General features: G+C 36.7%; 1 protein-coding gene and 1 long non-coding RNA gene across 3 annotated transcripts in view; one reads left to right on the top strand and one right to left on the bottom strand.

Annotated features, from left to right (window-relative positions):
* The window catches only part of TACR3 (tachykinin receptor 3), a 70,985-nt gene extending 53,351 nt beyond the window's left edge, over positions 1-17,634 (top strand). Inside the window, exons 4-5 of the mRNA XM_007114814.2 lie at positions 15,008-15,204; positions 16,624-17,634. Coding sequence (XP_007114876.1) covers positions 15,008-15,204; positions 16,624-16,936 — 510 coding nt within the window. The 3' untranslated portion in view covers positions 16,937-17,634. The remainder of the gene's footprint in view (positions 1-15,007; positions 15,205-16,623) is intronic.
* LOC112063779 (uncharacterized) overlaps positions 1-23,960 on the bottom strand; it is a 485,693-nt gene that overhangs the window by 200,658 nt on the left and 261,075 nt on the right. The window lies entirely within an intron of this gene.

Raw genomic sequence — 23,960 nt, 5'->3', positions numbered from 1 at the left:
TGAGCCAGGGAAAAAAGCACATTCATAACCAACTTTGGCACCAGCACCAATAATTTAAAATATGCTTATAAGTTAGTCAGATCTTGGGAATGAAGTAAAAATGAATATCTCAGCATGTCCTGAGTATTTTATGAGCCTGGCATTCTCATTTCCATTTAATCCTCACAATCCCTTGTATGGTGAGTGTTCTTATCTCTACTATTAAGGCTACTGACGTTCAGAAAGATTTAAGTAATTTACCCAATGTTACATAGCTATTTACAATCAGGGCCTAAATTTAAATCAAAGACTTTGAGTCCAGTGCTCTTGACACTGCTGTACACTACTGTGTAATGAACTTCAAAGTTCGCTTCTAACTATTCCATAAAGTTATGTGCTTAAATGTACACCACTGATCAGCCACTTGATAAGCCATTTAAATTCTTTGCCTCAATACTAAATAGAAACAAATTTAAAATTTATACTTTAAAATATCAGGGAAAGAATTTCTCTCAACAACTCCCTAAATAAGTTGTGTGTCTTTTCCAATTTGGGAATTATTCTTCCCAGGCCAAACAATGAATTATGGTATATTAATAGAAATATTAAAACTAATATCAAAAGAAAAACGTAACTTTCTGGAAAATATCAATAGGTAATTACCAACTCAAAGGGAAACTCTAGAAAATAATAGACCTAAACACATTGACAAATAAGAACTTGATATTATAATGTCTTACATTTAGTATTACTAAAGACTGAATTGTGTCTCTGCTAAATTCATATGTTGAAGCTCTAACCTCTAATATGACTGTATTTGAAGATAGGGTCTATACAGTGATAATTACAGTTAAATGTGGTGGTCATCAGGACGGGGCCCTGATCCAATAGGATTAGTGTTCTTGTAAGAAGACACACCAGAGAGGTCACTCACTCTCCCTCTCCTTAAATACACATGGTGGCCACCTACACACCAGGACGCAGAACTTCACCAGAAACCAATCATGCCGGTACCCTCAACTCAAACTTCCAGTCTCCAGAACTGTGAGAAAATAAATATGTGTTATTGAAGCCACTCAGTTGATGGCATTTTGTTATAGCAGCCTGAGCTAATTAAGACAATTATTATTTTATTATTAGCTATTAAAATATAACAATAGCTTTGAAAGCAAAGTCCAATTAGGTTGTTATTGCATTAGTCCAGGTTAAAGATAATGATGCTTTCTCAGAGATATAGTAATAGAGATGACAAGACAAAAAGATTTAGACATATTTTGGTGACTTGGCCAACAGGATTTGCCTAGGTATTGAATGGGGCAGTGAAAATGAGGGGATGCAAAGAAATAAGCATGACTTCTAAATGTCTGGATGGGTGGTGGTGCCACTTACAGAGATAGGGAAGTTCACAGAAAGAACAGCCTTGGAAGGGGGGGTGGGGAGGGGAGTGGAGAATGAAGGGAACTTTTTTAATACATAAAATTTGAGATGTCTTTGAGATATTCAGACAGGTTACCTATCTGGGGAAGATGGTGGCCTGAGTTCTACCTTCTCATCCGCCACATGCTAAGTCTTCTGAGTGAAGCAGTAACTGTGATAGGAGAGTGGGCAGAGCTCAGAGGGGTGTGTGAAGCCAGAAGGTGGTGCAATCAAGGAGAGAAAAGCACACGGTTTTATGCATCAACCTCATTATTCCTGAGACTGTGAAAGTGCTAATACGCCCACTAGGGCCACACGGGCCAGACTAGACTGTCTATCTCCATCTTCCGAGGACACATAGATGACCAATAGGAGAGAAGACTGTGCTCCCTCTGTCATGTCAGATTTGCAGTCCTGAAAAGAACACTCAGTTTATCTTTACAGGCAAAGACAGACAGGGCCTAGACTTGGCAAAAGGAAATAAAAACAAACCTTAGGGAACCCAGCTGCTAGAAACAAGACAGAGAAGCAGAGCACTTAGAATAATCTGTACTTCAGGGACTAAAACACAAAAGATAAGATCTCTTAATTATGGCATGAAAATCATGAGACTAAATGTATCGTTTTTAAAATTAAAACTCCAATTGTTGAAAAAAGAAGATGTCACCATTGAAAAGTGAAGAAATATATCAAAACACAAACAGATATGCAAAACACCTAAGGATCACAAGGGAAAAAATAACAGAAGGTTAGAGGAGAGGTCTAGCTTAGCAATGTGGAGTCATTCACTTGAATAGAATTTAATGTACAGAGAGATGTTCTATTTACCTTTACTTCCAGAATCAGCCTCTTCTACTTCTTGACAACACTCCCTGTTAGAAAATAAATTCTTACCTACTAGACCTTTCATTTTAATTAAAACACAGTTAGCTGGGCACCTCTAATACATAACCAATAGCATTAATTAAAATGAGCATATAATGCATACAATGCAAGCACAGTACCTTGCACATAAAAGGGCCTCAACAAATTTTACTTTCCCTTCTGTCTTAGGAGGCAACTGTCTGTCCCTTGCTTTTACTCTTTGAGATTTTATTTTTTATTTATTAATTTACTTATCTATCTATTTATTATCCTCTTTCTTAAACAGTCTTATAAAACTAAATGTACCTACATAATGTTATCTTTTCTGAGTTATTCCTTTCAATAAAAAGCAGATTTTTTTCTTTTTACCATTGCTGAAATTAAGGGGAGAAAGCACAAGCTTCTAGAATATGTGTTTTGACATATATTTACCTTAGGGTATAAATAAATCTACACTGACATAATATCACACATCATAAAAATAAGTTTGTGTATGAAAATAGTTTCTTTAGCCACCATTGAAATAGAATGCAATGAACAATCCAGACATGTATCTATCTTTCTCTATTAGTAACATACTAAAATTCAATTCAATGGCATAATGGAGCCTATGCTATTGTAATGATTAATTTTATGTGTCAACTTGACTGGGCCACCAGATACCCAGATAGCTGGTTAAATATTATGTCTGGGTGTGTCTGTGAGGATATTTCCAGAAGAGATTAGCATTTGAATGGAATAAGTAAAGTGGAATAAGTAAAGCAGATGGTCCTCTCCAATATAGGTGGACATCATCTCATCTGTTGAGAGCCTAAATACAACAAAAAAGCAGAAGGTTGAATTTGCTCTCTGTCTGACTGCTTAAGCTGTGACATCAATTTTCTCCACCAGCCTTCCTGGGTCTCCATCTTGCAGATGGCAAATTGTGGAAGTTCTCGGCCTCGATAATTGTCTGAGCCAGTACCATATATATGCATCTATATACAAAACGCTCAATAAATATTTTCAGAATCAATGAATTAACAATGTATGAAGCAATGCCATAATGCCATTAGCTAAACTGATGAGGAATAGATTAGATGATCAGAAAAAAAAGTATTCTCCCCTCGATCAAATATATTTTTATATAAAAATGAAAGTGCTCAGAAATAGGCCTACTAGGAAGGTCAAAAATATGGAGTATACAATAGGGAGCTGTGCAGTATAATTGATATCATAGCAGTATTAGTCAGGGTTCTTCAGTGAAACAGAACCAATAGTACAGAATATATTCATTCCTATCTTTCCATATTCATTCTTATATTCATTCATTTCCATGACATTAAATATCATCTATAGATCTCTGACTCTGAAATATATATTCCAAAGCAATACTTCCTCTATGAGCTCTAAGTTTATGCAATAATCAGCTGCATACTTGATATCCTTGTTTTGGCTATTTCTGAGGTATTTTTAGATTATAATATACAAAACTGATCTTTAAGTCTCCATGTCTGTCATAAAAGCAGACTCTTTCTACAGTCATCCAAATATTAGTGGTTGGCACTTCCATTCACCCAGATATTAAATTCTGAAAAGAGTCATTTTTAAACTTCCCTTTCCCTCTCACTATCATCTAATTCATCACTAAATCCTAATGAGTGCCTCCCTAAAAATATCTCCCATCTCTGTACTTCTCTCCACTTCCATTGAAATAATCCTCCAAGATACTATCATTACAACAGCCATTAGGTCCACTACCACCGCCTCTCCAACTCATTTCCCCAGATCTACACCTGTTCTCTTCAAATTTATTCTCCATTCAGCATCCAAGATTTTTTATTGAGATATAATTTAAAATATAACATTATATTAGTTTTAGGTATACAACATAATGATTTATTATTTGTATATATTGCTATATGATCACCACAGTAAGTCTGGTTAACATCCATCAGCACACATAGTTATAATTTTTTCTTATTATGGGAACTTTTAAGATCTACTCTCCTAGCAACTTTTAAATATACAGTACAGTATTATTAACAATAGTCACCATGTTGTACAAGATGATGTTTTAAAATTCTAAATCAACTCATGCAATCTGCCTAGTTTTTCAGTGGTTCCCCAATATAGTTAAGAAAACAGATCAAAGCAATTGCAAACCCCAAAAATAACCTATGAGATCCTGCAGAATCTTGCTACCACTTACTCTGCCAATCTAATTCTATGAAACTTCACTCTTCACATACTATGTTCCGGTGACACTTGCTCTCAGCTGGCTCTAGCACATCAAAGTTTCTCCCACTTCTCAGTCTTCACTCACACTATTATCAGGACATAGAATGATGTGCCCTTCATTCTTCTCTCTGTACATCCTCTAGGTTCCAGCTTAAATATTACTTCCTCACATAGAACTTCCATTGCATTCTATAAACCTAGATATAATTCTTTTTCTCCATAGAATTCATCATAATTCGTAATTTCATATGTATTTGTGTATTTATTATTTAATGACTACGTCTTTAATAGGATGTAAGTTCTGTGAAAATAGACAACTTTTATTTTCTTTTTTAATTTAGCACTGTATCTTGAGAGCCTAGGGCCTTGGTTTCTTTAGAAAAGTGGCATTATTCTAGAACAATTGTAATTTAAGGATATAATAGATTGAGTAAGCAAACATAACTGAACTTCTTTCTTAAAGCTGTACCTTCACATGGTTCATATAGCTATTCTTTCCAAATAGCTAAATACAAAAAATTTTCCTGCTAAATACAAAAGCCAAGGGCAATAATAATGATTTTAATTTTGGTTTAAAATATATAAAGGTGTTTTTGTTTTATTCACTGAAATAATATTTTTGAAATCCTATTATGTGCATGATAGGGCAAAAACTGGTAAGACAAAGATAAATGATATTTTTTGCAATTAAAGTGTTCATAAAATGGGTGGTAAAATTAAAATATCCTCAGTCAATAGGTATTTATTGAATGTCAAGAACTATGCTAAGTTTTGGAGACACAAAGATGGATAATGCATGTCACCATATCCAGACAGAAGAAAACAGAAACATGCTCGACTGTAACATGTATCTGTGTTATAAGTATAATATGCTAAGTCTCATTAGGAAGTATCTAACCCTACCTGCATAAAGAAATGAGGGAAGCTACTCCAAGAGGTGAACTTGAGGCACTCTCCCAAAGGATGGAGAGAAAATTTTACAGGGAAAGAAATTGGATTAGGGCATTCCAGCGGTAAACATGTGCAAATCATTTAGATTTATTTCAAGGTAACTACAAATAAGGACAACATTTATTTATAAACCATGTTTTCTTAGTGTGTCATATACTGTAGAGAAAAAAAATAATTTTCAGTGACTGATCTTATTTTCTATAGAAAAGAGTAATCTTAAATATTCTAGATTTACGCTGTTTCAAAAAACAAAGTATGCACACCTTTAAGATAAAAGCCAACTGCAAAAGACACTGGCTGGCTCAACATTTCAGACCACAATTTATTAACAACACTGTGTTTCTAAAGGACAAGATATATAAACACATATCAAGACATAAAATCTGCTGTTCTGGCAAATGATGTCAGCCTAGCCCTTCACCTGGCCAGGCACATTCTCAAGATACCAGATCCCTCCTTGCAACTTCTAGAACAGAGAAGGATGAGATGACCTGGCAGTTGATTGCAGCTCTTTCCTCTTCCCCAGAAGGGTAACTGAGACAGAAATCTTCTTGACTCTCTCCCCTGCTTCTGTCTGTCAAAAGATCCTAAACCCTAACAGTAACTATTTATTTGAGACTAAAACAGTCCTTTCAGCAGACTTGCTTTATGGTTTCTAGGTATAATGAATATATGATATTGTCAAAGATTTATACTTTTTTTCCATTTGTCTTTAACTGTGTTTGACATAAATAAATAACGTGGAAGTAAGTGGTACCATAAGAGCACATAAAATATTTAAACTATTGAGTCCCTATTTCATAGTTTTAGTACAGATAAATCTGACTTTATTCATGTAGTGTTAGATAAGCCAGGTTCCAACCTCAAATTCTTGGGCCCACTCCACCATTCCAACTTATTTTCTCACTCTTTCCCCTTCCAGATTTAGAAAAATATCTCATATCACATAAATCTCATTTGAGCTGTCCCTTAGTGGAGTAAGATTCTTTGACCACCCTTCACTTAAGCATCCCCTGAGAATGCTACGTGAGGAAAGAAGCTAAGGCTGTTTTTCAGGGTCTTGAGAAGCAGAATGTATACAAAATGATCCCTAGCTAATGAAGAATGAAGAGGCCCAGTAATCCTAGCTCTGAACTTGCCTTTGGGATCTTAAGAAATCATCTCCCTCCTTGGTTTTAAGTCTCTCATCCATAAAATGGAGAAACTATATGGTCAAAGGTTTGTCATGGAGTTTAAATAAATTCATATATTTGAAAGTTTTAAAGTGAATATAAAAAGCACTAAGCCTTTTACTAAAATCAAAGAGGGACTCATACACCACTTCTGCCCTCAAATGTATCCACTGGCCATACCTCTCTCAAACGACAATGTAACTATCAGCTTGACTTTCCTTTAGTGATTCTCAAAATGACTGTTAGAACTACCTGGCTGAGTGCATCACTCCAGCAAGCTGAGCATTGTTTCTGTAGCACAGAAACTGTGTCATCACAAACTAGCACAGAATGGTAGTAAAGGGAAAGATAAGGAAATAGAAGTTTTGAAGGACAAGATAAGAAAGTCCTTAAATAGAGCACAGAATGAGAAATTGTAAAACACTGCTATACCTTCCAGAATTTAAGAGAGAGAAATTTGAAATGTAAAGTCAGGAATGGGCTCTCTATTGCTGTCCAGTTACAGTGTAACAAGCCAGGCCATCTCAGTAAGAGCAGAAGATATTGATCAAACAATTTCAAATTCCAGTCCCATTACCAGACTATCACCTTGTAGTTCATTATGAATGATACATTTGTATATTTTGTCCATATGTTCTGAGTACTATAATTTTATTACATTTTTGTGTTATTAGCTAGATGTATACCTTTAAAGTAAACCACATTTTTAAACCATATTTTGACATTCTTCCCTATTCTATTATAAAAGAAGCTTCAAAAACATGACTTGGCCCCAATATTCATAATATGTGACAATTTGTTTTTTGTTAATTCTTGTTGAAGTTGGGCTTATTTATTTGAATAGCTGAAATACTGGTAGATAAATCTGTTTCTATTGTTTTATAAACCATAGAATTTTTTCTGGCTATTTTCTATTTTAACTATCTTCCTCTAAATACTAACAAGCCAGATCTGCTCCTTCAGAAGTGAATACCTAAGTGTGATAACAAAGAAGCCTTTTGCCTTAATCAAAGGAACCACTCTTCAATCTAAGCTCAAGTGACAGATTCAATTGGATTTTTGACTTGTATAACAACCACAAAGAATCTATCACCTTGCCCAGCAAGTAAGCTTTCTCTGTGCTTGTCATTTCTGTTACAAAGGAATTATCATGGAAGACAGTGCTTGTGAGGAAGACCATATATAACCTAAGAGAGGCTCAAGTGATGGAAATAGAGATCCTGGTCTATCCTTTACTTCCCCGAAAGCAATTTCCAGGCAATCAAAACCTCTCTGGAAGTCTCCATTTTCACTGGGAACTTGTATAGTATTTTGCCTCCTACTTTGCTGGAATTAAGCCATATGTAATAGACTCTCCTTAGCATTTCAAACACTGTATTAATCTACTCAGGCTGCCATAACAAAATTCCATAGACTGGTAGTTTAAACAACAGAAATATTTTCTCACAATTCTGGAAGCTAGAAGTCTGAGTTCAAGGTGTCATCAAGGGTTGGGTTCTTCTAAGACCACTCCGCTACGTTGCAGATGGCTGTAACCCTCTATGTTCACATGGTCTTCCTTCTGTGTATCTGTATTCTAATCACCTCTTCTTTTAAGAACACCAGTCATATTGGTTTAGGTCCCAGCCTAATGACCTTATTTTAACTTAATTACTTCTTTAAAGACCCTGTCTCCACATACAGTCACATGCTGAGGTGCTGAGGTACTGAGGATTAGGACTTCAATCTATTAATCTGGGGGAGTGACATCAGCGAGATGGTCAAATAAGATGTCCCTCGTCATAGCCCCACTCAACAACAACAATTTGGCATCTATCCACGGGCAAGAGTGCCCTTGTAGAAACTGGGAGATCCAGGCAGGAGACTGTGAAACCGCAGTGCAGTCCAAGAATGAGGAGAGTCACTTTGAAGAATGGCCTGCACCCTGGCGGCTGACTCGCCTACCACGGTCTCAGCTACAGATCCAGAAACAGCTCCATACCTCTGAGGACTTGGCTACAGCCCCGTCCTGCTTTGGTTCCGTCACCAGCACCATAGCTGGGAGAGTCTTGCCCACAGGAAGACAGATAATAGACATACAGACCTCTGTCTGGCTGTGAACCCCTGAGTGGCCCGTGAACCAGCTCTGCCCCCGCTTAGCTGTGAACCAGGAGTCCCTTGAAAAAAGTGATTTAGACAGTCACCCACGGATCAGAGAGCCTTTGTGGAAGTCCAGGAGTCCAGCAGAGAAGTTCCAGCACAAAAAAATCTGAGATTGGATGCACTGGAAAGAGTAAGAGGAACAAACTGACTTTACAGACATCACCTCTTCGCCAAGGTGACACAGCTCAGTGCCAAGAGGGCCTTCTCGGCTGTGATTTCTCCCTGGGGGGGCAATAAGAGCATGTGACGGGGGAGTGCCAGGGCTCCTCGGATGTGTGCGGCCCTGCCAAAGATGCCCATCTCTGTCTCCCTCCATCCAGAGGACTGTGGAGATCTGCACAACTAGGGGACAGTGAGCAGCTGGGAGAACGGCAGGCAGGGCTCCAAACTGAACGCATCAAAGGGACTTGGATCCTACTAACCCATCATGGACTCCATCGGGAAGCCAGCTCACAAGCCACTGGGGATGCCTCACAGATGTTAAGAGAGTAAATGTTCTCCACACACACACACACACACACACACACACAAAGGGTAATTATGTGATGTAATGAAGGTGTTAACTAACCCACCTGGGATAATCATCTCACAATAGATACATGTATCAAATCATTATTTTGTACACCTTAAACTTGCACAATGTTACATGCCAATTATATCTCAATAAATCTAGAAAAAACTTCGAAAAAATAAAAAGGTATATAAACTTTAAAGAATGTGGTAGTGAGGACATAACTGAGTCCATAATAAGCCTCTATAAGTTTTTATCTCTAACCATGATCCCATAACCTCAAACTTTATTTCCTCTTGCCTTAATGGACTTCTTATTCTAATGTCCTCCTGTCTTCCTTTTTGTGGCTTCAGATCATCATAAACCTGAAATCTTACAATACTTTAAAATTCTAAGTTTCCAGTGGAAAAGTGAAATTACATTAAAATGAAGCAGGACCAATGAAGTGTAAAGGGCTTCCCTGGTGGCGCAGTGGTTGAGAGTCCGCCTGCCGATGTAGGGCACACGGGTTCGTGCCCAGGTCCGGGAAGATCCCACATGCCGCGGAGCGGCTGGGCCCGTGAGCCATGGCCGATGAGCCTGCGCGTCCGGAGCCTGTGCTCCGCAACGGGACAGGCCACAACAGTGAGAGGCCCGCATACCAAAAAAAAAAAGAAGCAGGACCAATGAAGTGTAAAGAAGTAGAATCCAAACACAATACTGCACACACACACACACACACACACAAACACACACACTCACACAGAAATATTTTCCACATTCCATGTATATACACAGGGTTTTCTCACTTGTTTCACCTTGACATAATTCCTTATAGGCATTGCTCTAAGCTAACGTTAATTGGATAGTCATGCGAGTTGGATTTGGCAACAGTGTCAAATTTCTTGGATGACATTAACAAAATACACCGATAATCACGTCTAATTCTGAAATTACTGGCAAAATTCAACTCATCTTCTGGACTACCCTGAACTTTTTTCACAAGTATTACTACTTAGTTCTCTTTTTCTCCCTTGGGACTGAAATATTCAAGCATGTTCTTTTAAACAGAAGCAGCAAAAGCCCAACCTAATTAGTCCAAGAAGTAGTACTTTAGATTTTGATGCTTGTCATTAATTTTTTTCCATATCTTACTCTTGGGAATATTATTTTAATTTGCTAATATGAAGTTAGAATAAGCGGGCCTGTAATTTTGACCTAAGGAGATATAATGGTTATTTAAGAACATTTGTGCAGATAAAAGGTACAGAGAAGTGGTAGGGTATATAGTCCATGGGATGGTTCTTCAAAACATGCTCTGAGGTTTTAATCAAAACAAGAAGTTTCTTCTCACATACAGTTGACCATTTCCAATTCAGACATTTAAAAAGAATAAATTCCCCCTTGAAGAATATAATTCCTAGATTTTTTTAAGGTTGGCAATATTTCCTAGACTGGCAAATTAATTTCCTAGACTGATTCTTTTTTCTCTTACAACTTAAAACCTCAAAATCATCCATCCTGCATTAATTTAATATGATAGATAAGAACAGCTGCAGGCATTCCAGTCTAACCTGTACAGGATAACAAGTCAAAGATTTTTTCCCTGATACCTGAAGAAAAGGTGCCCAAAGCTTATTCTCACTAACTTATGACATGCATTTCCATCCTGCCTCTGTGAGTAAAGTGGATTCTAAACTATTAAGAAGAGGCGATGTTGCTATAAGAGCTACCTCCCTTGTCCCACCTCCCTTCTTTCTCAGCTGGTCAGTCCCTGTGCCAAGGACAATGGATGGCCACAACTATCCATGTTGCCATGGAGAGTAAATCCAATCGCCTCAGAAGCTGGGTATGTCTTTCAGCTTCAAGAAATACCCAACATCGCTCAATCTTTGTATCAAGTTACAATAAAATTTGTTAAGGCACGGTGAGAGATTTGAGTCATCTCTATCCCAGTCCCTTATCTTGCCTAAAACATATCAGGAGTTTCAGAAAGTCCACCAACTTTCCTGCTTAGCATAGGTAGCCTGTCTGAGCTAGTGCCATTGTCCAGCCATGACACACAGGGGAACTGAGCAGTTGCACATCTATCATTGCTCAAGGTTTGTGCTTCAAAGTGCTCTTTCCCTTGCCTTTATACGAGGAAGATGATTACAATTTCTTGATTTCAGCATTTCACAAAGCAAGGCAATTTTGTCTAGCCAGGAGCCTATTTTTGCATTTACATCAAACCTGGGGGCCTGAAAGTTTGATATATGAAATCATTCCAGAAGATTTTATGAGCAGAGACCCAAGGTAATGGTTCAAATGTATTTGAGAGCAATAAATCAATAAAACATAGCTGTTGTTTAATGATAAAAGATCCTTTCTTTTAGGTTCTTTGAGATTTTTCCTAAAAATCTTCAAATCTTCATTTAGGTTTCTAAATGTTTTGCAACAGGGTCCTTAAGGCCATATATATGTGAATTATAAGTTATCTGATACTCTGTTTCTACACATGCACTTTAATTTTCCCACATTCCAGACTTCTTCCACATTGATGGTAGGAAGTCACATTAAAAGATTCTGATAGCCTTTGCAGCTCTTCAGCTATTGTTGAAAGACAGTTTCATGCAAAGGGAAACTGGTTAGTCTGTATAAAAGCAATTAAATAAGGTTTTATGTACATTTGCTGATTCTGTATTTAATGCAGTAGCTTGTACCATGTTCACATTGTCATAAATATTTTTCTTACCCTTAACATTTATTCAGAATGAAATGCAATCCTTTTATGCATCCAAAATAATATATCGGTAATACTGTTTGTGCACTAATATGCTTTACCTGAATTTGTTTGCCTAGAAAAGGGAAACAGTTCATTTAATATACACATGCTCATTTTAAAGTTGGAGGACAAATGATACCAGTGATTCATGACAGAGTAAAATTGTGAACATCACTTAACCAACTAAATGTCTTTAGTTTCTTTTTGCATTCAGTTTCATTTACTTATTTTTCAAAACTCTGAACACCAATTATGTGTGAAATCCAGTCTACATGCCTGAAATACATAGGTAAAGAAAACAAGAAGAACTTTCTTGCTTTTTTTGTGTTCTAACATAAGGAGACACAAAGTAAAGAATAAACACAACCAACTGAAAATAAAGAGCAAGCTAAGGGGTTTGGGGTGCTGGAAGGACAGATTGCAATTTTAAATAGGCTGGTCAGAAAATGATTCATAGAAAAAGTGACAACTGTGCAAAGGTTTGAATGAGATGAGGTTGCTAGCCAGTGAGAATAACTGGGGGAAGAGGGAGAGGGAGAAGCCAGGGAGAATAATCTTGGACAGGAGCTTGTGTACAATGTTCAAGGAACAATAGGATGTTCACATATTCAGGAATGAAAAAAATCAACCAAATCCATGTCATTCAGTCTAAACTTCCCTGAGTCTACAGGTAACATGCATTGAGTCATTCCTACTTATAATAAACTAGTAAGTTTCATTCCTGCTTATAATAAACTAGCAAGTTCTCATAAATCTTTTCAATTTATTTACACGTTTGCATCCCCCTTCTTATGCAGTTTTAATTTACATTTTTGCATTTTTCATTATCGTATAATCTTCTTCAGGATAAGGAATTGGTTCTCTACTCATTATTTTTCTCTATTATGTTTTTTTAGACCCAATAGACATTCAATAAATCTTATTAATTGTAAGCAGAAAAAACAGACTTAAGAGACTGAGTTTTAAAATTTTTAACTTAGATTCCATGAATCACCGTCATCAAATCTTTTGGTCTTTGCCTCAGCTTCCTAAAGTGCAACTGAAAACCAATTAATAAGTTGTTAGATGTGTGAAACATTGTATAAATGTAAAATTATAATCAAATAGGCTCCTTACTTGTATTCTACAAATACATGAATAAAAAATAGGAGAGATAAAATGCAGAATTCTGAACACAGTTATTCAGAAAAAAAATGCAATTGACAGAACATTGAGAAAATCAAAACACTGCATGGTGGGGCCAGTGATGACATTCTGTGAGCTACTGACCTGGATTTTCAGCTCTGATGGCCAATTACCATCAGCTAATACTAAATACCTGCATGCTAACCGCGATTAGGCCCTTGGGAAAGCTTTGCTTTCCACATTGATCCAGTTCATGCCTTGTCTATTTCTAGAATCATGTCTCTCATGATTTTTAATCTTGTCAACTTTCATCTGAATCCCAACTTGCAATCAGATAATGAGTCCAGTACTTAAATAATGTACTTTCATAGTTTCAAGATGCTACATAGGCTGTTCACATCAGGACTTTCTCTGATTGGTGTTCTAATATGACTGTGGTTAAGCCTCAAAATTATTTTGTTTAGTATTTATTATCCTAAACTTTTTTACAAATTCCCAAAAGAAGTACGAACAAATTTAGTCGACAGATTGGTAATGAGAAATATTAAATGAGGTTATCCGAGGATGTTGTTATTATTATTTCCTTTCACATAGAAAGCGAAGCTGCTCTCGGTGTTCAATAACTTTGAGTCTACCTTTCTTATAGACACAATGGAACAGATTTTATCTTATTTACAGACACACAAAACATCCTCCCACTCAACTTCCTGTTACAAATTGTACATTGTCGTTCATTATTCATTCATTTTATATCTAATTATCTATCTCCAGCAATACACTAGAGACTGTGCTAGATTCTGGGGACGTTAATATAATTAAGACATTCTCTATGTCTTTTATGAATTTAAAGACTAGTGGAGGAGAAATAGAGATTGACATTCTACTTTGACTAGAGCTTTCCAGCATATTGTGGTTCAAAAGTGAGTGGCAGGGACATATATACACTACCAAATGTAAATTAGATAGCTAGTGGGAAGCTGCCGCGTGGCACAGGGAGATCACCTCTGTGCTTTGTGACCACCTAGAGGGGTGGGATAGGGAGGGTGGGAGGGAGGGAGACGCAAGAGGGAAGAGACATGGGAACATATGTGTATGCATAACTGATTCACTTTGTTGTAAAGGAGAAACTAACACACTATTGTAAAACAGTTATACTCCAATAAAGATGTTAAAAAAAAAAAGTGTAGAACAGAGGAAATGACCCATGCTTACCAAACTCAAAGAAATTGGTATATAAACCAGTTGTATAAGCCAATTGCCTACTTACAAATTTAAAAGTAGTGATATTTTCTCAAACTAATGTGAATATCCTTTATCACTATACAGAGAAACCTTTACCAATGTCAGATTAGAAAAGAAATCAAGGTAACATTCAGACGGTTTCCCAGTGAGCATGGTATTAGAGTAAAGAAATCTAAATAGTCATAAGCTATACTCAGGCTATAATAAATACTGAAGAACACGCTCAGCCACTACAGCCTGATATACCTCCACTGTGACTCAGCAGTCTGTTCTCTAGATATAATGTCTTCACTATTTTGCAGTTCAGGCTAGCACAGCCAAATCCTAGCTCTTGCTTCTTTCTCCCCCAGGCTTTTTGATGTTTTACAAACACATATTTTCTTCAAGCCAATTAAAATATATTTGGTTCGGTTTGAGTGATTGCCACCCGTTCACTAGGTGACACAAGCACGCTTTCTTGAAACTTACCTTAGGTAACTATCCTTATATTACCTTGCCATTTTTTAATATATTGACTATTTCTTAGGCATGCTATGTATTTAACTGTATTGGCAGAAAAATATGATTTGCAGTAGGCTATTAGAACTAATAGATACAATGACTTTTATATTTGCCAAAAATGACCTCTTTCTGTCTTCCCAGGTTGTAAAAATGATGATTATTGTCGTGGTGACATTTGCCATCTGCTGGCTGCCCTATCATATTTACTTCATCCTCACCGCGATCTATCAACAACTAAATAGGTGGAAATATATTCAGCAGGTCTACCTGGCTAGCTTTTGGCTGGCAATGAGCTCAACCATGTACAACCCCATCATCTACTGCTGTCTGAATAAGAGGTAAACACAAGATTACCAAATGCAAGTTCCTTTTCACTTCTGACTTCCGTGAAAGCATATAATGCTGTTCCAGCTCCCTGATGCACATTTAAAATTCAAAAGGAAGGGAAAATTGAAAAATTCACTGAGAGGAGCACAGAGCTAGATATTTTTCTAGACTCCTTCCTATTTAATGAAATAGCTCACCTTAACAATTACCTCCTCAAAACAATGCTTTTAGGGGTTCTAACTGGGTGGGTTTTATATAGGCCAAATTCTCTCCCCAAACCCTTTAGAATTATACTTGCCAAAGAAAAAGAAATGCCCTGTTATTAAAGGAGGAGAGTTGAAAATGTGCTCAAGTCCTCGAGGAAATGAAGGCACTTCGTAGAAATGAACAGATGGAGAGATGATGGCATATGTGAGTGGACTCTATTAAAAAGGATGTCTTGTAAATAGACTTCAAAATTGAAGGCGTTGTGAGAACAGAAGCAACACTAAGGAAAAGAATGACAATCCTCCTTCCAGCATAATGAGGTCAGCAAGTTAGACAGGGTGCAGCCTCTGGTGGAGGGGGAGCTATTTTTTAAAGTGAAGTTGGAAAGAAAAGTAGAAATATTCATAGTTAAATTTAAGACTGGAAAAAAAAGGTAAACTGTGGTTTCCAGATAAAAAACACCTTAGTTGTAAGGTCAGCACATGGAGGAGTAGGGTTAAATTTCATAGGGTTAATCATTTCCTTAATAAACCAATGTGGTTTAGCACAAGAAGAAACTGAATTTCATGTAAGTAACTAAATGACCTAAATCCTAAGCTCTCTTTCCAGTTGGACCTCTACCACACCGTTCCTCAAGTTTGTTAAAAACTACTAAATTCTTATTTTTTTTCAGTAAGTGCATAAGCCATATATCAATTCAAACCTCCCCATAAGCAGTACATCTGTTTTTAATCAACTTCATTTAATGGTTTACAAAGCCAAGGATTTTGCACTTTCATATATGATTAGATAAAAACCATCCAGATGAGCAATTAATTTTAATATTAAATGAGACTTTATAAATGTGTATTTATTTCTATAAGAAGCTATTGTGAAATATGTCATTTTTAAGTGCCTTACCCAGCAAACTTAATTCACATATGTAAATGTATAAAATTACTGAAGAAACATACACTGTTTCTTTGGCATATTGATTACTGATACTGTGCTTTTACTATATGATGACTTGCTTCTCATTGATGGAAAATTAAGATTCAATTCAAACAAGAAGAATGTAGAAGACTAGTACCAATACTGTGGCATAAATTCTAAGAGTTTGACTAGAAAATTAAATTAAAAAACTGAGTTGGCTTAACTGAATTAAGTAGGGCTTTCTGCACCAGCTGAAGGAAATTTCCACTTGAAAACATGACTTTTTCTTCCCATGGCCTGCTTCTCCTCAGATTTCGAGCTGGCTTCAAGAGAGCATTCCGCTGGTGTCCTTTCATCAAAGTTTCTAGCTATGATGAGCTGGAGCTCAAGACCACCAGGTTTCACCCGACTGGGCAAAGCAGCCTGTACACTGTGACCAGGATGGAGTCCATGACAGTGGTGTTTGACCACAGTGCTGTGGATAAGACCAAATCCAGTCGGAAGAAGAGAATGCCTCCAAGAGACGCAAGCTTCAACGGCTGCTCCCGCCGGAATTCCAAATCTGCCTCCACCACTTCAAGTTTCATAAGCTCACCCTATACTTCTGTGGATGAATATTCCTAAATCCATTTCCTCAGCTGAAAGAGTAGGGTAAGGCCATCATGGTGCCACCATAGGCCCACACCCCCCTGATTGCTGGTCAGCCCTGTCCTACATACTCTCTGAAAATAGAAGGGCAATTTTTAGGCAACTATGTTTCAACTGAGAAAGGTAGCATATAAGTGTAACAAAGACACTATTCAGATATTTGTCCCCTCAAAAGTAAAATGGCCTTTAAATTTATTCTTTGAAAACTGAATTATTATATGTAACTGAAAAATACTTGCAGAGTGTTCCATTTTTCTCACTGAAAAACTGCAATACACCTTTGTGACACTAAGGTGACGTATGATTTTCCCAAAAGATTAAAGAGCCTTTAAAATATAATTATGTGAATGAATAAAAACAAAACCTATATAAAATGAAACGTTTTCATCTAGAGCTATACAACAGAAAAAAGTTATATGACGAATTTTACCACTAGAATGATGGAAAATTAACCTCCAGGAGTAAAAATTAATGAAAATCTTTGCAAAAGAGAACTAATTCTGTGGAATAAAATTTTTTTTGAGATTTAAAGATTTTCTCCAAGAAATGTAACTGCAAAAGAAATCTAATCAAATTATTAGGTATCTGTACATATTATTTTCTTTACATTTTTTTCTGGGAAAGTGGCTTCAAAAGAAAAAAAGATAATTATTTACTTTTTGACCATTACATATATTAAAGTGCCAAGCTAAGAAACAAAGTTAGGACCTTAAAATGACAAAGCAAATCCTTATGATCCTATTTTATTTTTCACAAATATTTTTAAAATTTTTAAAAAGATAGGTAGATTACAAAACACTAAAGATGCTTTCTAATGAAGGGAAGAATCTCTGACTACCAATTTTTAGGCAAGAATTAAAGATAGTAATTCATAGTTATGACAGCGGACAAGAACATCTACTAGCTCCAAAGGGAAAAGTGTTTCTCCTCTATAACCCAAGGAAAAAGTTTAGGGTGGATGTCAACTTAATAATTGTACAGTGCCCTTATTCTCTCCCCTTCCCCCACTGAAAAAAGAGTAAGGACTAGGCGAAAGTATCAGAAAATATATTCAGATGCAGAGCCTTAGGGCAAAAAGTTTATGGTACCTATAGGTAAATCAAGTAAGATGTAGAAAGCTGAATCAACTGTTAGAATAGAAAGCTGGACAATACTTGGATAAATGTGAACTAATACCAGGTGAATGAGAATAATATACACCTTTCCACAGAGAGAGCCTTCCTTTTGTCTGCTTAGATAATTCAGAAATTCCTCCAGAAAGAAATGAGCTAACGGTCCTAAAGAAGCATCTGTTTTACTACAAGCAAAAATATACTGACACATTTCTGAAACCCATAACAAAACAAGGTACACCATTAAGCGTAGAATTTATCTTCCAGACCTCAGTGCTTATAAACCATCTTTTCTTGAATTTGGGGTACTGTCACTCCTGCTCAAGAAAGCAGAAACCTCCTGAGATGTGGTTGTATAGTACAGACTTCTCCTTTAAAACAGTCAGTTAGATTTTTAAAGCTATCCAGCTAAAATAACTATTTTTTTTTAAGAACAAGATAAAAGCAATTATTTCAAGAAAATATCACGGTCTATTGCTCCTACAACATCAAATTTTACAATCCTACTCCCTGTTTTGGACCTGAAGTCAGAAATATTTAAATTGTTACAGGTGTTAAAAAAGTCTACACACCCCTCATCATATGTGTTTAAGCTGAATTTCTTCTGATTACACCAACAAACAAATAGATACACATACATACATACACACACATGCAAGAGTGCAGACACATACAGTCTGTTTAATGTATGTAAGAACTTCAAAGAATTAAATTCAAAATTGAATGCTGAAATAGTAGTGGCCATTACAGAGTTGCCACAAACAGTTCAATAAAGCCTGTGAAGCTTGTATGCATGCTTTAGATAAGCAAATGTATTATCATTTAGTACCTAATTGTTGAATATAATGTTTTTAAGTGTTCATTCCAAAATATGTAAATGCTTATCATATAATGTGAAAGTGTCAAGAAAAAGCCTAATATTTTAAAGCAAACATTTCTTCTTCTTAAATTTATAAATGATTGTGGGACTAGCATTAATGAACGTTCTAGATACATGGGACCATATTCAGCTGTAGAATAGGAATGTGAAGTCTGGCCCCCAAAATCAATGTAATCATCCCTCACCAAAATACATTAATACTGGGTCATATGGTAGTTCTATTTTTAGTTTTTTAAGGAACCTCCATACTGTTCCGCATAGTGGCTGTATCAATTTACATTCCCACCAACAGTGCAAGAGGGTTCCTTTTAGGACAGGAATAAAGATGCAGATGTAGAGAATGGACTTGAGGACACAGGTAGGGGGAAGGGTAAGCTGGGATGAAGTGAGAGAGTGGCATGGACATATATACACTATCAAATGTAAAACTGATAGCTAGTGAGAAGCAGCTGCATAGCACAGGGAGATCAGCTCAGTGCTTTGTGACCACCTAGAGGGGTGGGATAGGGAGGGTGGGAGGGAGATGCAAGAGGGAGGAGATATGGGGATATAGGTATAGGTATACATATAGCTGATTCACTTTGTTATAAAGCAGAAACTAACACACCATTGTAAAGGAATTATACTTCAATAAAGAAGTTAAAAAAAAAAGCCATATGGCTGAATAAACAGGTCATAGAGTGTACAGATACAGATATGAGGATATATGTATATGTATAGCCGATTCACTTTGTTATACAGCAGAAATTAACACACCATTGTAAAGCAATTACACTCCAATAAAGATGTTAAAAAAATACATTAATACATCTGAAAAACATAACTCCTGCCTTCACACATTACGGAAACTCAGTATAATTTAGCAGGACATCTAAGGAAAAATATTGCTCCAATCAGCTGTTTTGTTTGTATTCTTTTTGTTGTTGTTGCTTTGCTTGCCAAGTATCATCCTTCTGGCATGATGGAAATACCTGAGGTCCAGAGAGTATGTTTAATACTTTTTAGGGAAAACTGACATCATTTACTCAATACTCATAACTCTTAAACCAAGACCTTATGAAGCAGAATATTTTAAGTTCAAAAATTTGAAAAGTAACAATAATAAAATGAATGAATACAATATGAAAAAATGAAAGAGATAAGATTTTAGTCCTTTTGTCTGAATTTTGACACTAAGAACTGTAGAATAATACACATGGAAACCAGCTTTAGTAGGAGTCATGTTAAATAAAGCTATGCCAGTATTTTCGTATTTGTCAGGGTTTGGAAGAATTTGCCTCCAAAATTCACTCTACCCTCTGATGTTCAAGTTCACTGTGAATCTTTTTCACTGTTTGTAGGCAAACAGTGGCTAGAAATACCAGGCAGATGGTCAAAACATCCTAGGTGTTTTTGTACTTAGATCAACAGCAGAAAAATACAAACTATTTTGAGAGAATTCTAAAAGACTCAAAAAACCTTGCATCATTTTAAATACTGTTTTTAAAGACAAAAATAATAAACATTGTATTTTCATTATTTTGCATCTGGACAAAGTGTTTTTGAAATTCCCTGCATGGGAAAAAATTGAAGCAAACATGATTACTATAGAATCCAATCAAATATCTTTTATTTTTTTTTAGCAAGCTCAGTATGCTGCTGCATTTTTCTATCTCCCAACTTCATGCCAATGACATTTCTGACCCAGCAGCCAAATTCATATTCTTTTCCAGATCCTGCCAGTCTCTTATAAACAGAGATGCTATGCACTTTAAAGTGAACTCCACCCTTACAATGCACACAGAAGAATGCCAAGAAGCTTAGTATCATACCTCAGAAGAAAAAAATAAATGTGAAAAATCAATGCTGGCCAGCTCAGAATTTGAATTTGATTTTTGTTAATGCAGAATTTCATCTGAAAACTTCTGATTAGTGTCTGGTAAATTACTCCATCAAATACAAAGGCAGGAAAATTATAACAATTTCTCACATTTACCAGTAACAATTTCAGTTCCTACTTAGTTTTGTCCATGTGCCAAAAGTTAAGAAAATTCAAGCATGACACTGGCCAGGTTGTAATATTTTCCTTCAGGCCAATCAGGAATGGAGAATAATGTCCAATAGTTCTGAACAAGTTCAGTAACTGTGTGCTGTAAAATAGCTTGGCAAAAATTCTGTGTACATAAGAAATAAATGTATATAATGTTTGTAGCTAGTGAATAAAGTATTTTCAAGTTGTGATAATTATACTGAGTAGATTTAATACATTCATTACCCTTTGTATACGTGGTAATATGTAACAGATTTGATTTCTTTTTTATTTTCCTTTAAAAGCATTAAAAATAAAAGCAGTCAATATTTTCCTACTGGTTAGCAAAACATATGTTACGGAAAGTCCTACCTTGTCTAAACACACTCACCTAACCATCCCTCAAAACTATATTGTGCTTCCTCCTTTATTTTTCTTCATAAAAATGTCTAGTTTTCCTAAATTACCTTGATTCGGAAAAAGCATCTATGCGGAGCAAAGGTATCAAACTGCAGAAGAATACTCTGAGTAGTAAGCAGGAGCAGGTTAACTGGAACACAGACTGAAAAGGGCATGTAGCTGAGTATAGAGCAGAGCATCTTAGAGCCATGGCATCAGAGCTATAACAACTGACAGACTCCAGTTTAAAGCCAAGCCCCACCATCTGCTAGCTGGGGGACCTGGGGCAAGAGATTCTCTGCACTGAGCTTCATTTAACTCATCAATAAAAAAGAGAAAATAATAATTTCTTCAAAGTGCTAATGTGAGGATTGAATGTGCTACTGCATGAATAAGGCAGAGCCAAACATTACATAAATGTTCAAAAACATCACTAGTATCCTTGTGTGCATGGGGGGATTAAAGAAACCCTTGTTGCCCATATGATTCTGTCCCCATCCAAAGCTCTTTGAGGGTATAAGGAGCCTATAGTCTCCTATCCCTGAGCCCTGGGCTGTTTTCAGAGTCCCCACAAGATCTCAGGGATTACATAAGTGTTCTGGAAATTTGCCATCTGGCCATGGGCCCTGAACAGGGAAAGCTATACAGGTGAAGGGTTAGAAATGGCCAATTAAGAGAAGGAGTAGCTTCAGACATGTGAAACTAAACTCACTTCTTAGGAAAGGTGCAGCCATTTTAGGTTGAAGAATAAAAATGTTGAACTTCAGAAGATAATAGATGACGGAGGAAAAGCAGAAATTTTTCTTTCTGGTTTCCTTGGCAGCATTCACTGACTGCTCTCTCAGGGCCTCCTCCCCCATGCTCTGAGGAAGAGTGCTCAGGGACAATTCCAGGTCAGGTGGCAGCAATGACCCACACTGACTCTCCATTTCCGCCAGCTGCAAGGACATCTTATTTGATTCAGTCCCTCAACCCCATTTAGATACAAGCATTCCCTAACCTATCCTACCAACTCACTGAAGAAGCAGGAAGGAGAGAAAAGAGCAAGGGATCTTCACCAGTCCACCACCCATCTAAAGCATTGGGAAATCCTCTAAACTCTTAAAAGATATCCAATGTTCTACTGACTCACACTATATCAACTGCTACAAACATGGTCCAAGTTGCCATCATTTCCTGCCTGGATTATTGCAATAGCCTCCACCCCATGCTCTCCTTAAAGTTTATTCTCAAGAAAGCAACCAGAAAGATTCTTTTAAAACTGCATCACATCATCTCTCACCTCTGCTTAAAACCCTCACGTGGCTTCCCATTTCACTCAGAATAAAAGCCAAAATCCTTACAATGGCCTAGCGATGTGGCCCTTAGGTTTTCTGCTTTTCTCTTCCATGCTCACTGAGATCCACGGATCCATCTACATCGACTTCTTTCTTAGCATGTGCCAAGAATGCTACAACCTCAGGACTCTGGAACTGGCTATCCCTTTTGTCTAGAATGTTGTCCACCAAGATAACTGCATGACAAACTCCATCATTTTCTTCAAATCTTTGCCCAGTGAGGCTAATACTGATTACTTTATTTAAAATAGCAAATCCTTACCCCCACCCCAAACTACTCCTCCCAATTTTCCATCTTGCTCTTTATTTTTTCACAGCATTAATGATTTTTTAGAATACCATATAACTTATTCATTATATTTAGTATCTACTCCCCTGAATAGATGTACAAGCTCTACTAGGGAATGGGCTCATTAAATAATCATTAAATGAATGAGTGAATTAAAAAGTTTTGATGCAAGGTATAGTGGAGATTGAAGTTCTTCATAAAGCCATCATTTCTCAATGTCAGAGTATGTCAGATGACATTTTCCTACTGTCTCATACCATCAAGCCCCCTGTGTACACTCTTCACTGTGATGCCAGGGCTGGTATTTTGTAAAATACACTCTCCAGACTCCCTTATTGTCTGATTTTCTGTTAGGTTCTGTAATGGGAGTCATTAGAAGGAACTCAGAGTGTAGAAGGAGGGAAATTCTGGTCAGTGGTATTCCAGCAGAAGCAAACCTCTACCTTCTTCAACACCCCCAGCAGTAGCTTTCCATGCACCCTCCAAGATAACAGTAGCAACTGTACTGTGCCCCTTTAATGATAAGATACCAACCACACCACATTCCCTCACCAGAAGGTCTATGACATTTTCACAGAGTCCCAAGCACCAGCCCACTGAGGTCCCTCTTCTGAGTTCTCAGAGTCTAGCAATATCTCCTCTTACTTTTTTGTATCCCAAGATTCCTCAGCAAGTATGAATTTCTGCATTGTATCAAGACCTGCTTTTTGCTCTTTCAGACTTCTAACATCTATGGAACCAAAATCTCTACTTGAAATAGCTAATGTGATTTACCTTTTCCTTACTGGACTTCTTGGATTCTGGTTTAGTTTAATTATGTCATTGATCTCGAATACCATCTGAACCCCCAGTCAATGGAAAATTGGGCATTAATAATCAATGGCATGCAATGTCATCGTGATTAAATTATCACCTTTGGTTACTTGGGATGAAAGGCCTACTGAAGGCTAGACTTTGGGAAGTTGAATGGCAGCT

The sequence above is a fragment of the Physeter macrocephalus genome, chromosome 7 (genome assembly GCF_002837175.3).
Source record: "Physeter macrocephalus isolate SW-GA chromosome 7, ASM283717v5, whole genome shotgun sequence".
Classification (NCBI taxonomy): domain Eukaryota; kingdom Metazoa; phylum Chordata; class Mammalia; order Artiodactyla; family Physeteridae; genus Physeter; species Physeter macrocephalus.
Note: the sequence above shows the minus strand (reverse complement) of the source record. Positions and strands in the feature narration are given on the sequence as shown.